This window comes from Arvicola amphibius, chromosome 4 (assembly GCF_903992535.2).
Source record: "Arvicola amphibius chromosome 4, mArvAmp1.2, whole genome shotgun sequence".
Taxonomy (NCBI): domain Eukaryota; kingdom Metazoa; phylum Chordata; class Mammalia; order Rodentia; family Cricetidae; genus Arvicola; species Arvicola amphibius.
This window is the reverse complement of record NC_052050.1, coordinates 140404334-140416521: the sequence shown is the minus strand read 5'-3', so window position 1 is coordinate 140416521 and position 12188 is coordinate 140404334. Positions and strand designations below refer to the sequence as shown.

Here is a 12188-nt window from a genome sequence, read left to right as displayed (position 1 = left end):
CGAACGCTCAAAACACTGAACTTTCAGCCTGGTAACCTTCCTCCCATGGCATATGGAGTCCTAAAAATGACCCGGTGCTGAACAACACAGAGAGGGAAAGACACGATACTCAGAAAGCCACTCCCACCAAACTGTGCTTACTCAGTGTGTTGCTTGCTTCAGTCTTCAGAGGACTAGTTACTGGAATGTAGCTAGAGAGAGGCTGCCAGCTGAACAGGGTGGCAAGGCAGGGGTTGCTCTCATCCTGCCTTGCCCAGAGTGCTGATCTCACCATGTTAAAACACTAGTGTTGACACGAGCTTTTGCAGCTCCACTTACGTCTTTTGCTATCAAAAGACCTTGAGTCTTTCATTTTATTGTGTATGCCCTGAGATGTCTACTCATTTCATATCTGTTTTCTGAACTGTAAGTTGAAACGTGTAAGCAAATAAGTCAAATATTGCTATTCTCTAGTGATAAGAGAATAACAATCCCTATTTCTTCCCCCTCCAAGAGTTAACAAATTTAGTCTTATTTTTAATATTATTGAAAGAAACAGAATGGAATTTTATTGGTACAATTTCATTCATTTAGTTCCCTCCGATGAAAGAAAAATTCTTGAAAGTAAGTTATTCTTATACAGAAGCACACCATATGACATGCCACTTGTACATTTATGGCCAAATTGTCTGAACTTAACGTAAAAAGTTGTATTTTATTTATTCATATCAATTTACTTGTCAAAATACAAGACTCGATATAACTTTTGTTCTTAAGATCATCCAACAGGGCCATTCTTAGACATTATACCCTTTACTGTTCCATGTTGCTTCAATCTAGTATCTAAACCCCATAGATTGGGTTTGATTGACCCGGTATCATGACGTAATAAGCAGGTATTGAAGAGTTCTAAAAAGCAAATATACTTAGAGGTAAAAATTTATAACTGAGTGCCAAGCTCACACATCTACATAGTTCATCGTAGTTGTCTCAAAACTGCAGCCACATAGTCTAATTTGCTCTGCTAGTATTTATTGACTTAGTGATTTTTATATAAGTCTCTTGTCGCTAGAGTAAATAAGGCCGGACATTGCCATTTTGATATTAAATGTTATTAAATCTACGAGTTCTGCTAACATAAGAGTGATTTCTTTAACGTTCAGGCAAAGCTCAAAAGGAAAAAGAAATTCTATCCTGTAGTTTGGTACATGAAATTCTCTTATTGCATGAAGGTATACAAATACTGACAGTCCCAGAGTTCCTGCCACATGACTACTTGCCCAGCATAGCTGTGATCATTAAGGATAACATCACCAGGGCCAGAGAGATGGGTCAGCAGCTAAGAATACATGCTGTTCAAGCAAAAGACCCAAGTTCAGTTCCCAGCAGCCACATCAAACCGCTTAACAACTACCTGTAGGTCTAGCTCCCGAGACTCTGATGTCATCTTCCGGCCTCTATGGGCACCTGCACTCAAATGCACAGATTTCCCACCACACGTATACATAATTATAAAAATAAATCTTTAAAAAAGAATATCAATAAATATATATAATAAACATATCAAGATGGTTCCAGTGAAGTCTCTAAAATACTTGAATAAAATGATTACTTTTGCTGATAATCCTTTGCTGAGGGGAGAAAGATCTACCTAGAACAAAATATAAGAACTGACCTATAAAGCACGGGCTGTTTCTATAAAGAAATTCATATTTTCAATACAAATGCCTCGATGGATTTTAAAAAATACTCCATGTAGTTTATTTGACCAAATTATTTCTGAAAAAAATCCTGTAAGACATTTCTATACTTAATTCTAGAATTATAGATATATCCCAGAGTAACCATTTCATTCTACCTGTTTGCTTTCTTGATAAAAATTAAAATTCTTATATTGAGCACACCATTTATTTTCTATACTTATATGGCAAATAAGAATTCTGTCTATGTGTATATGAGAGTATGTGTGGGAGAGAAAGAAAGAGAGTGAGACAGAGACAGACAGACAGACAGACAGATGGGGGTTGGAGAAGAAAGATCCATTTAACACAAGAACTGATATTACTGCTCATATTTAAAGATTATTTCATGAAGAAATAGCTAAGGAATCAAGAGTTTCTTAAGAGAAGGGCATTTATTGGGAAATTACAATTTAGGCATCTTAAGTGCCAGGCCTGTGACTAAAGAGTATGTGCCTACTATAAAAATGGGGTAAAAATAAGCTTCCCTACCCACTTTCTAATTACTGTGAACACTGTGTGCATCCTGGGAGATTAGCATTGTCAGATACTGCGTTATCTCTGCTATGTGGTCATACAGATTATTAGGTTCAGTAACACATCACATAGTGAATGACTTTTGTTCTAGATACCGCTACTCTTAATGGGGTTTTTCTCTATGTGCATTCTGTCTTCCAATATAACACTGGCCAACTCTACTTCTTCCGCCTATGAAGGACTCCTTCCCTGGATCGTTCACTGTGCCTTGTCCCATGCCTGGTCCAGACCCCTTTAACCGGGCTTACTGTGCTGTGATGGGTGGAAATGTTGTTCATCGCAAATCGCCCTGTATCTCGACAACCTGACCCAGAGCCTGCATGCTGTCTTATTTTAACTGCGGCTTTCCGCAGAGAACGGTAGATCAAAAACCTCCACAAGGAAACGGATGTGTCAAAACAAGTCAATCTTGACATGTACGTTCTGTCTTTAGAGTTTACAAAAGAATTTCCTCTGTGGACTTCCAAAAAAGTTTTAATAGGAATTACTAGTACCTGGGGATTTTTCTTCCCCATGTAAAAACCTTTAACACTGTGCTTGCCCCGTTGAAGAGAAAGGGCTATGATTATTTAAGAGAATATCTATTACCTAATTAAATTTTGTTATTTAAACACCAGTGTACCTAAGATTCAATAAAACCAGAATTGTGTTCTAACCAAGGTTTTTATCTGACAGCAGAAACAAACATACTAGAATTTTTCAAAACTACATTAGTATAAGAATGGCATTTAATACTATATGTTCTTAATTTTACATAGTGCCTGATGAAATAATTTCATTTTTAAGTCCATGTTAAGATAAATTCGAAACTAAGGAATTCTCAAAATTGCTGTAGCCAGAGTCCAGGCTTGCTCTTACATATGAGGTCCAAAGCTTTACTTTGGCTCTAAGGTACCTGAGTTTTCTTTCAGCCACTAAGCAATTTCCAATGATTTTCTATAATTTTTCAAGCCAGGCAATTTGATATTGCCAAAATAATATTGGCAATTATAACTTACTCCTTTATTAAAACTAACAGACATAGTTGAATACTCATTTAAAAAACCATTTTAATAATGGCAACACTTAATGGATGGCCTGATGCATTTCCTAGTGATTCAATCATAGGTGCATGTGTTTTGAGAATCAGTGTGTGGATACTCTAGACATAGTCAAAGATATTTACAAATCCCCAAGAAAGATCTGGTTCTATAGGGTTGGCCAATTTTATAGACCACTTATTAATTACAGTCAACTTATAAACCGTCTTTAGACATCTTCCTTTGTTTCCTGGTTTCATCCTTGTCCCTTGAGAACACTAGAAGGAGGAAGCTGACAGCCAGTGTGTTCTCTTCAGTCATCGCTCCACGCTCAAAACATTTGGCCAGTTTTTAAAATCCCCTGCTCGAAAGAATATCACATCTTTCTGGTCTTCTTCAGTACTAATGGTGCCATTTCCTTGCCACTATAAAACACCTGAATTTATGTACTTGGTGTTGGTATTTACAGATACCAACGTACTCATTCTGGGGAATACTGGCCAGTTTGTGCTCGATGTCACAGCCTCCTGCTGTCACTCTGGAAACCTGCGTTGCCCTTGGATTCAGCTCGCAGACTGCTCGGCTGACTGTCTCCAGTATCACATTGCAAACGCAGACTTTTCTCACCCCGTAGCTGGCTTGGTATTCTGGCCAGAGCTCGCCTACTCACCGGCTGAGTATCTGCATTGTAGATTATTTTTTCCCAAATGTATTGTTACTATTAGTCTGCATGTTTCTGAGATGAATCTTATTCTGTTATCAGCCTTTAAGTGAAATTACTTAAGGCTTATATATGTTTTTCTAATTTGTGTTTCAGTGGTCTTTGCAGTGTCATCTGCAAAAGTCATTTATTTCCTCCAGAGAATGCCCTCCGTAGCATCATTAAAGAAAACACTAAACAGAAAATGTTCCAATAATATTTCTTTCCGATCTAGCATATACCTCCCACCACTGCTCAGCTGGCATGGGTCTACCCTTTCTTTTATTATGATTCTGGGGCTAGCTTCCAATCTCGTTATTGCGATAACAAGAGTACATACGGTGGCTTCATAGGGCTCATGAGTAAATACCAAGGAAAAACATACACACAAAACTCCTATGTTGCCCTGGCTTTCAAATATTGTGTTTCCCTGCTTACAGTGGGCCTGGCAGGGCTTAGGAACACATCTCTCCCTGACTGAGCCTTGGACCTTACCTAAGACTCTGTTTGCACAGCTTCTAGTGAAATGTTCACCCAGAGACTAAAACCCTTACCAGTGCTTATCCAACACGATGCATCCTTAAGTCAAGGCAAACAACTTCTACAGATACAGGATCAATGTACCCTGTACTTTACTACACTAGAGTGGTATATGATATACTGGCTGCTCATCTGTGGTCTGTCTTTCTCTGGGCGGGGAGATGACACTCTTACTTCAGATTCAAGGCCGTGAGACACTTTCTCATTCTCTCTATGCTAACAGACCCCTTCTATAATGAGGCATCTAAATGATTTCTTTTAAATTATTCAATGTCAATATTCTTAAAACTGCATTTTTATTTAATATAGATTGTGTCTTAAGGTGATGACTTGATATTTTCTGTCCCTTCTACAAAGCCTTTGTCTGTCATTCCTTAAGGTCTTCACTAAACATACCCTTAGCTCCCTAAATGTCTTCATGGCATGCAGTACATCAATAATTGATTATTAAGTCGATTGCTTGAAACATGGGTATTATTTTCAATGGCCTAGGTGTCCTAAAGGAAGAGGTCAGTGTGCTCTTGTTCAGTCCTGGATGCTCAGCATGAACCCTGGCCTGCCTCATGGGAACTCAAAAATACACATGGTTGCTAGCTGGTGCAAGAAAGACAGAGGAACTGAGGTATGTGGAGAGGTTAGCCAATGTTCCAATTCCAGACAGAAGTGCACCTAAATTGGTGCCTGCAAGACTTCCTTCACCTTCTCTAAAAGGTCCAAGTCTAAACATAATCACAAATATTAAGAAGTGGTAGAATTCTATGCATAAAAGAAACTGAAGACATGGTCATCTAAAGAGCTCAGTGTCTAGATTCCTAAGAGTCCCATCAATTTCTTGCATAAATACTCTTTGCTTCTGATAAATGAGATGTCACTCAAGAACACAGAAGTTCCCTGAGAAAAAGCTCATTTGTGGTTAGAACCAGAGCGTCATTTACAGTGCTTGTATGACCCAAATGAATTCTAATCATCCTTATTTATGTTAACCTATTTGCTGATAAAAAGTAGTGAAGTATAGACATCATCACTACTGTTAGGACTCCGACAGTATTTTGTAAAACTTTAGACTTAGGTAGTATCTGACTTTTCCTTTGAATCTTACTTAGTCTCTAGATTTCCCGAACGTGTGTAGCTAAACATATCCCTGTGTTCATGGTGCTATTCTCCTAGTTCACAAAGTTACTCTGGCTGCTTAGCTAGCCATCACAATGCCCAAAGTTCCCTGCCCAGCCTTTAGACCACACAACTAGCTGCACCACCTAACAGGCTTTTATGTTTGCTTCACTTCCTGGGGTGGAGGTGCTGTTCTGAGTAGCATGTCACCATGTTGGCGCTCACATTCAGATCTAAACTTTGAGTATTTGTGCGTTTGTGTATGAGGAAGCCCAAGGATGGGGATAGGCTCTAAAGGAGAACTAGATGGGGGAACATGGGAACAAGAGCTGAGATGAAGGAAGAAAGGATGCTGCTGGAGCAGGCGAACAGAATACAGGGGCGGAGGAAAAAAGAAACGACAAAAAGAAGTTGAAAAATGCCACAATGAAACTCTTTTTTTGTATGTGGATACAAAAATAAAGGAAAGGAAAGACTAGTACATCTTCAAGGACAGCCTGGTATCCTAGGACAACTCTGTCACGAGAGCTCTACTTGTAAAGGCTCCTCTGTCTCTAGCCCTTTCTTTCCCTTTAAATTCTAGCTACCTTCAAAGACAACACTGTGCTCTTTGGAACACATTCACTCAGACGGCCTAGTTACTTTATTTAAGTTAGAGTAGCATAGTATTGGGACTTTATCTCCAACAGTCTTATGGATATAGTGATGTACCTTTTATCAGGACATCATATAACATGATCTACAGAGTGTATAAGCATTGAGTATACAAAAGTCATAAGAAGTAGTGGTTGAAGGAAGCTGTCTTTTAAGTGTAGAATGATTTCTGAGTGTTAATTTTGATTTTTTTTTAATGAGGAAACTTGTAATCAAAGATGTCAATATGATGATCAGATATATAAATGATCCTTCCTTTGAAACGTTACAAAGCTAGCTGGTGGCCTCATAAAAGCCACATAAAAACTTTTACATAAAAAGAAAAATCAGGGATTAAATAATACCACCAAATTTTTTGTCATTGTCTACAGAGAGAACAGTACCATTTACTTTTTATTATTAGAGGAGGAAAAAAGGTCTTACTGGAGTTAAAAAGTACTTTAGCAAAAATGAACTCACTTAATTTTTCTGACTCCCAGGGAAATTTTTTTTTTTTTTTGCAGAATATAGTAGTTCTATGTTATAAATGAAGGTATTGTCCAGGGGGCTGAAATTGGAAGGACACAGGACTGCTTACCAAAATTGGTGGTTAAAATCCAGATTCCTCACTGTAAGCCTATATCTGTCCACTGGGCAATAGATCACATTTATAAGCATGGTCTGTTGCAAAAATAACTTTTAGACTAAAAAACATCCCATTCACATCTTCCAAGTCAGTTCTCTGCTGAACTGCCCGGAGCAGCAGACATAAGGGAAGGGAAGAAAGAATCTGGACAATTTCATGTTCAAAGGATCTTGTTGCTTTAAACCATATGATGACAGAGCATCAGAGGATAGAAACTGGAATGGTTTCTTCCTCTTTGTGTAATCTGGAGAGTCACTAATTCTTTCTCTTGGATAAATTTTAAGTTACTGTGGAGAGAAGAGTAATATAAAAGATGAGAACCAATGCTCAAATCCCCACTTAGTCCCCATGGGCAAGTCCAAGTAAGCATCAAAAACCTCCTCAGAGAACTATTTGACTGCATTATGGCTCATCCATTTGGAACACCTTGTTCTAAGCAGCAGGGCTAAAGGAGATTTGCTGTAAAATCCAGTTCAACTCCCAAGAAGACAACGGTGGATTAGGTGACCAGAGAGACTCCTTGGAGACCTCCACGCTTGTGCTGTTTCTGAGTCATGTCTTTGGTCAAGGATAAGGTTGACTTTGAAGAACATGGCTCACGCTTCAGCAATGTTTTTGTTCGAGGCAGATGGGCCATATGGAAACTATGAACTGGCTTCATAGACAGGACGTCAATGAGCCGACGAAACATTGTTATGCTTTCTGTTTTTATTCAAGTGTTTTAGTGAACAATATATTATCATAGGACATGGCATATTATGTGACTTTGTTTAAATTCTGAGTTTTAATCAATTTTATTGTTAGGGTTGTTTATAGTAGAACATGGTTTTCATTATCAGAGAAAGTTTTTCGTTTAACAAGGATTGGTCTGTTTCTATGCAAAACGCATTCCAATTCTTAATTGAAGGCACTGAATTATTTTGATACATCAATCCAGTTACACTCTAAGAACAGTTGAGACCGAAAATCAGAGGTTTTCTTTTTAAAAGGGAAGGAAATAATAAAAACCTTAAAAAAACAAAAACATTCTAGCAATGGGAGGAAGGAAATGAAAACAGAAATAAAAGGAAAGGTAACTTTCTAAGAACCGGATGGAAGACACGCCTGGTTCACCAGACAATTGTTTTGAGATGTGTAAAGCATTCAGTCTCAGTTTGCTAATTCAATACCTACTAGAGATACGAAAACCTTTTCACTTTAAGATTTACCAAAAAAAAAAAAAAACAAGTTTTTTTCTTTCCTCCTGGATACTACTACTTAAAACTTAATGAGAAACTGTGCGGGTGAAGAAAACTCACAGCTGTTGGCGTGGTACCAAACTCGAGCAGATGAACAGCACTCGTGTGGTTGCGCGTTTTGTGGAGGACGTGGGAGGGCTACAGAATAGGTAGAATTAAAACGTGGAAAAGAACCACACTGGCTCCTTAGAGGTGTTCAGAAACTCCCGTCTGTACCCATGCAGCCTGTAAACCTCTGCAAAGGCCATGATAAGGGATGATTGTATTTCATCGTTGTGATTAAAACAGAGTGGTCTCTACATGCTTTGCTAAAGAGGGTAAAAAGGCAAAAACAAAGATAATATGGAGGGAGACGTGTTTAAAAGGGAGGAAATTTGAGGGAATATATTTTTTTTTCTTCCAAGGAGATCTATGAAAACACAATGATATTTTATGCCTAAGATCAGAGGAAAATCACAAGGTTTCCCAGTATGATAGATGAACTTCACATCTTACAGGTTGTAATTCTTTACATCTGGTATTTTCCATGTGATAAAAGAAGGTCTTTAGGAGGCTATAAAATATGCTCATCCCGTTCACCATGATAAATGGGGGGGGGGGTTACATTTGTGCTGTTTTAGAGCAATTCAGCAGAACTGAAGGCTAAAACTGAAAACTGGCTATAAGCAAACACGATTGAATAATTTCTATGATTAAAACTAATCTTAACTTTAAGAATAATTTAAAATGATTATATGAGTATGAAGTGAATTGGTATGGTGTCATATGCGTGTGAAATAAATCGGTTTTCTTTATAGTTGGCCATTCTTATCTTGCGTTCAAAACGTAATGAGATTCTAACATAAAAACCTTCCCAGCTGAGGAACTGAGCTTAGAAGTCTACACTCCACTCTAAGATGTGATTTGTTTTTGTGAATGGTCTCCATTGATAAAACCAACCCCTTCCACATCTCCAGGTGGTGTGCACTCTTGGCACTGCTGCTGCTCAAGGAGCCTCGTCTCTTCTGTTTTTCAAAAGAGGGTCTCACATGTCCCCACCTTTTAGAGTGAGCGTGGAGCTCACTACAAAGCTAAGGAAGTAGAACGCCCTGAACTTCTGATCTTCCCTGTTTTCTCCCAGCACTGGGAAAGGCAGCTGCTCTGCTGCCAGCACATCCAGTTCACAGGCAGCTTCGTGCACGAGAGGAAAGTGGTCTACCGACTGTGCCAGAGGCCCAGAGGAAGATATGAAACTCCTTTTATCCATGATATTATGAGTCCATATAACCAATATAGCACAGATACCCATAGACTGAAAATGACATACATTTTAATCACCTGTTGACTTTTTACTATAAAGTTTAAATATTTGTTGTACCAAAAAAAAAAAAAAAAAACTCCACATGTTTTATGTTGCTAGTGAGAGAATATAAATTTGATACTTGTTTTGTTGTTGTTTTTTCTTTTTTGCTTTTTATTTTTCAGGACAGGGTTTCTCTGACTAGACCGGGCTGTCCTGGTACTTGCTCTGCAGCCCAGGCTGGCCCTGAAATCAGATTCCCTTGCCTCTGTCTGCAGAATTAATGGTGTGTGTCACCACTGCTCAGCTTAATTTTATGCTTTTTCAACTGTGCATCTAGGCACACGCCTAGGGACATGTGTATAACAGTAGCATGGACCAAATACTGCTTTCTTCTAACATTGGTGCTGCAACACACCAAATGTACTTCTGAACACATGTACCTTGTTTTGTTTCTTTTGAATAACTAGAAATAGCAACTTAGAGGGTTTTGAAAAATAACTGTGGGGCAATAACATCATCCCAACCTTCTGCCCTCCTGTTTCCTCTATTTGACCTGTCCACTTTGCAGGTGAGCACTGGGATAAGAGACAAATATTGCCTCACAGTTCAATCTCTACATGGGGAAAGAAATAGGGATCCAGTGCCACAGCCTTCTACAATATGCGCACATTTCTTTTGGCAGTTATTAAGAAAAACCACGAGGAAAGCAACATTATACATACGAAAGCAAAAAAAAAAATAACCCAAAACAAACACGAAATAACCAACCCAACAACAACCTAGAGTAAACAACACCCACATACACTGGAAAGAGTTAAAGCAGTTCTGGACATGACAGAGACAATGACAGATGGTGTAAATATTTCAAAACCCTCCACAAATAAATCCACGTTATTCAAACAGGATGCAACAAAATGGGGAAAAGAAGCAATGGAGCAAATCACGACCCAGAATCATCTGGAATAATCAGCTACAGATAGGAGCCACAGAGAGGAATTCATTTCTTACTTGCACAAGTATCTCGAAGGGTTTGTCAGGTCTTTCACCATGAAGCACTCGCCACCATTCACACAGAAAGTCTTCTCCTTCTCGGCGCACTTTACAAGATGGCTGGTCCCAGTTGTGGACGTAGACGTGGCTGGATAGGAAAGAGAAAAGGAGGAGAAAGTTTGACACCTTGTTCTGTAAGGAGAGCTGCCACTGTGATTAAATAAAATTCCATCTCCAGCAAGGCTCAAATGTGATGGTATAAGATCCCATCATTGACAAGAATTTTTTTAATCGAAATAACTGATAAAATCATTCATTTTGCAATTGTACTTTATGCGTGTGTTCACTCTGTGCATTTTATCTTAATTTTATTTTATTTTTTTTTTTGGTTTTTCGAGACAGGGTTTCCCTGTAGTTTCTAGAGCCTGTCCTGGAACTAGCTCTTGTAGACCAGGCTGGTCTCGAACTCACAGAGATCCGCCTGCCTCTGCCTCCCGAGTGCTGGGATTAAAGGCGTGCGCCACCAACGCCCGGCTCACTCTGTGCATTTTAGACAGCTAACAAGAAACAGACAGTTGGATATCTCTAGAAATGTACAACCTGCTATAAGACTCATCTGTTAGGAACTAGAAACAAGCCATCCTTTGGTTTATCAGATCTTCACGTGGTAACATGACATTCACCTTTCCAACCTGACATGACGGCTGGACCACTGAGTACACCTCCTAAATGAAAACAAGTACCCAGTCCTCCCGCTCAAGGGCATTGATCATCAGGGCCTCGCCTCCTTTCCACAGCTGTGAACACCATGGCAGGGCTTAGTGTCAATCAGTGTTCACCACTGATATCAATCAGGATAAAGAGCTTTGAGTCAGTCAAGATTCTGTCTACTTTTGCAGGGAAAAAAATCGATTTTGAGATGAAATTTTTTTTATCTTATCCACTGACTCATTCCCATAGATTTTTAAATTCCTTGCTGTATCACACCTAGTTTATTCTTTGCATGGGTCAGTGTTCCTCTGGGCATTTACTTGACCTACCATGCATGGTTTCCCCATTTTATTCTGCTTTGATTTTTCATTTGTTTCCAAATCACATTTTGTTATGATTTTTAACGAAATTTCTTCTACTCTTTTGTTTTCATTCTTTCTGACCAGAATAGTCAACATCTTGATGATTTAGTTTCTGACTTCCCATGCCCTTTCTTGTTTCCTGTTCTCTTACCTATGGCACACTAGGGACCACGGATCTTAGAAAAAAGAATGGAGAATCAAAGCGACTCGAACTTGGAAGAGTGATCTCATTCAGATCCCTTCTAGAGACCTTTATTTCTGACTCCCCTAAATTTAACATTCATAAAACAGGAGTGATGTAACCATAGAAAATTTCCACAGGGATTATATGCATTCTAGAGGAAGTGTTCGTGGGTGAGTAGGGAAAATTGTAATTTTCTTATTTAGCAATCAGAATTTAAAAACAACAACAACAACAAACTTCATAAACGTGCTGGAAGCATAGTTCCAAGGCATAGCATTTGCTTCCTAAGCTTCCATTTGTAACACTGAAAAAAAAATAGTTTAACAATGAAAATCTGGGGACCTCGATGCTTTGTGCCACTCCTCTCCTATCGTTACTGTGTATAATTAGGAATGAGGTCAACTGATCCAGTTGTGTGGCTTGGAGGGTTAACCCAGGAACACCCACATGGTAGGCAGATGTTCTAGCATTGAGCTACATCATTTCTGGCCAAAGTCAAATTCTTTACTTACTTCAAT

At 38.8% G+C, this 12188-nt stretch overlaps 1 protein-coding gene across 10 annotated transcripts in view; it reads right to left on the bottom strand.

Annotated features, from left to right (window-relative positions):
* Positions 1-12188, bottom strand: part of Nrg1 (neuregulin 1) — a 1000950-nt gene that overhangs the window by 21067 nt on the left and 967695 nt on the right. For all 10 annotated transcript variants that reach the window (XM_038325665.1, XM_038325675.1, XM_038325676.1 and 7 more), the window contains one exon: positions 10432-10561. In XM_038325665.1, the coding sequence (XP_038181593.1) occupies positions 10432-10561 (130 nt within the window). The remainder of the gene's footprint in view (positions 1-10431; positions 10562-12188) is intronic.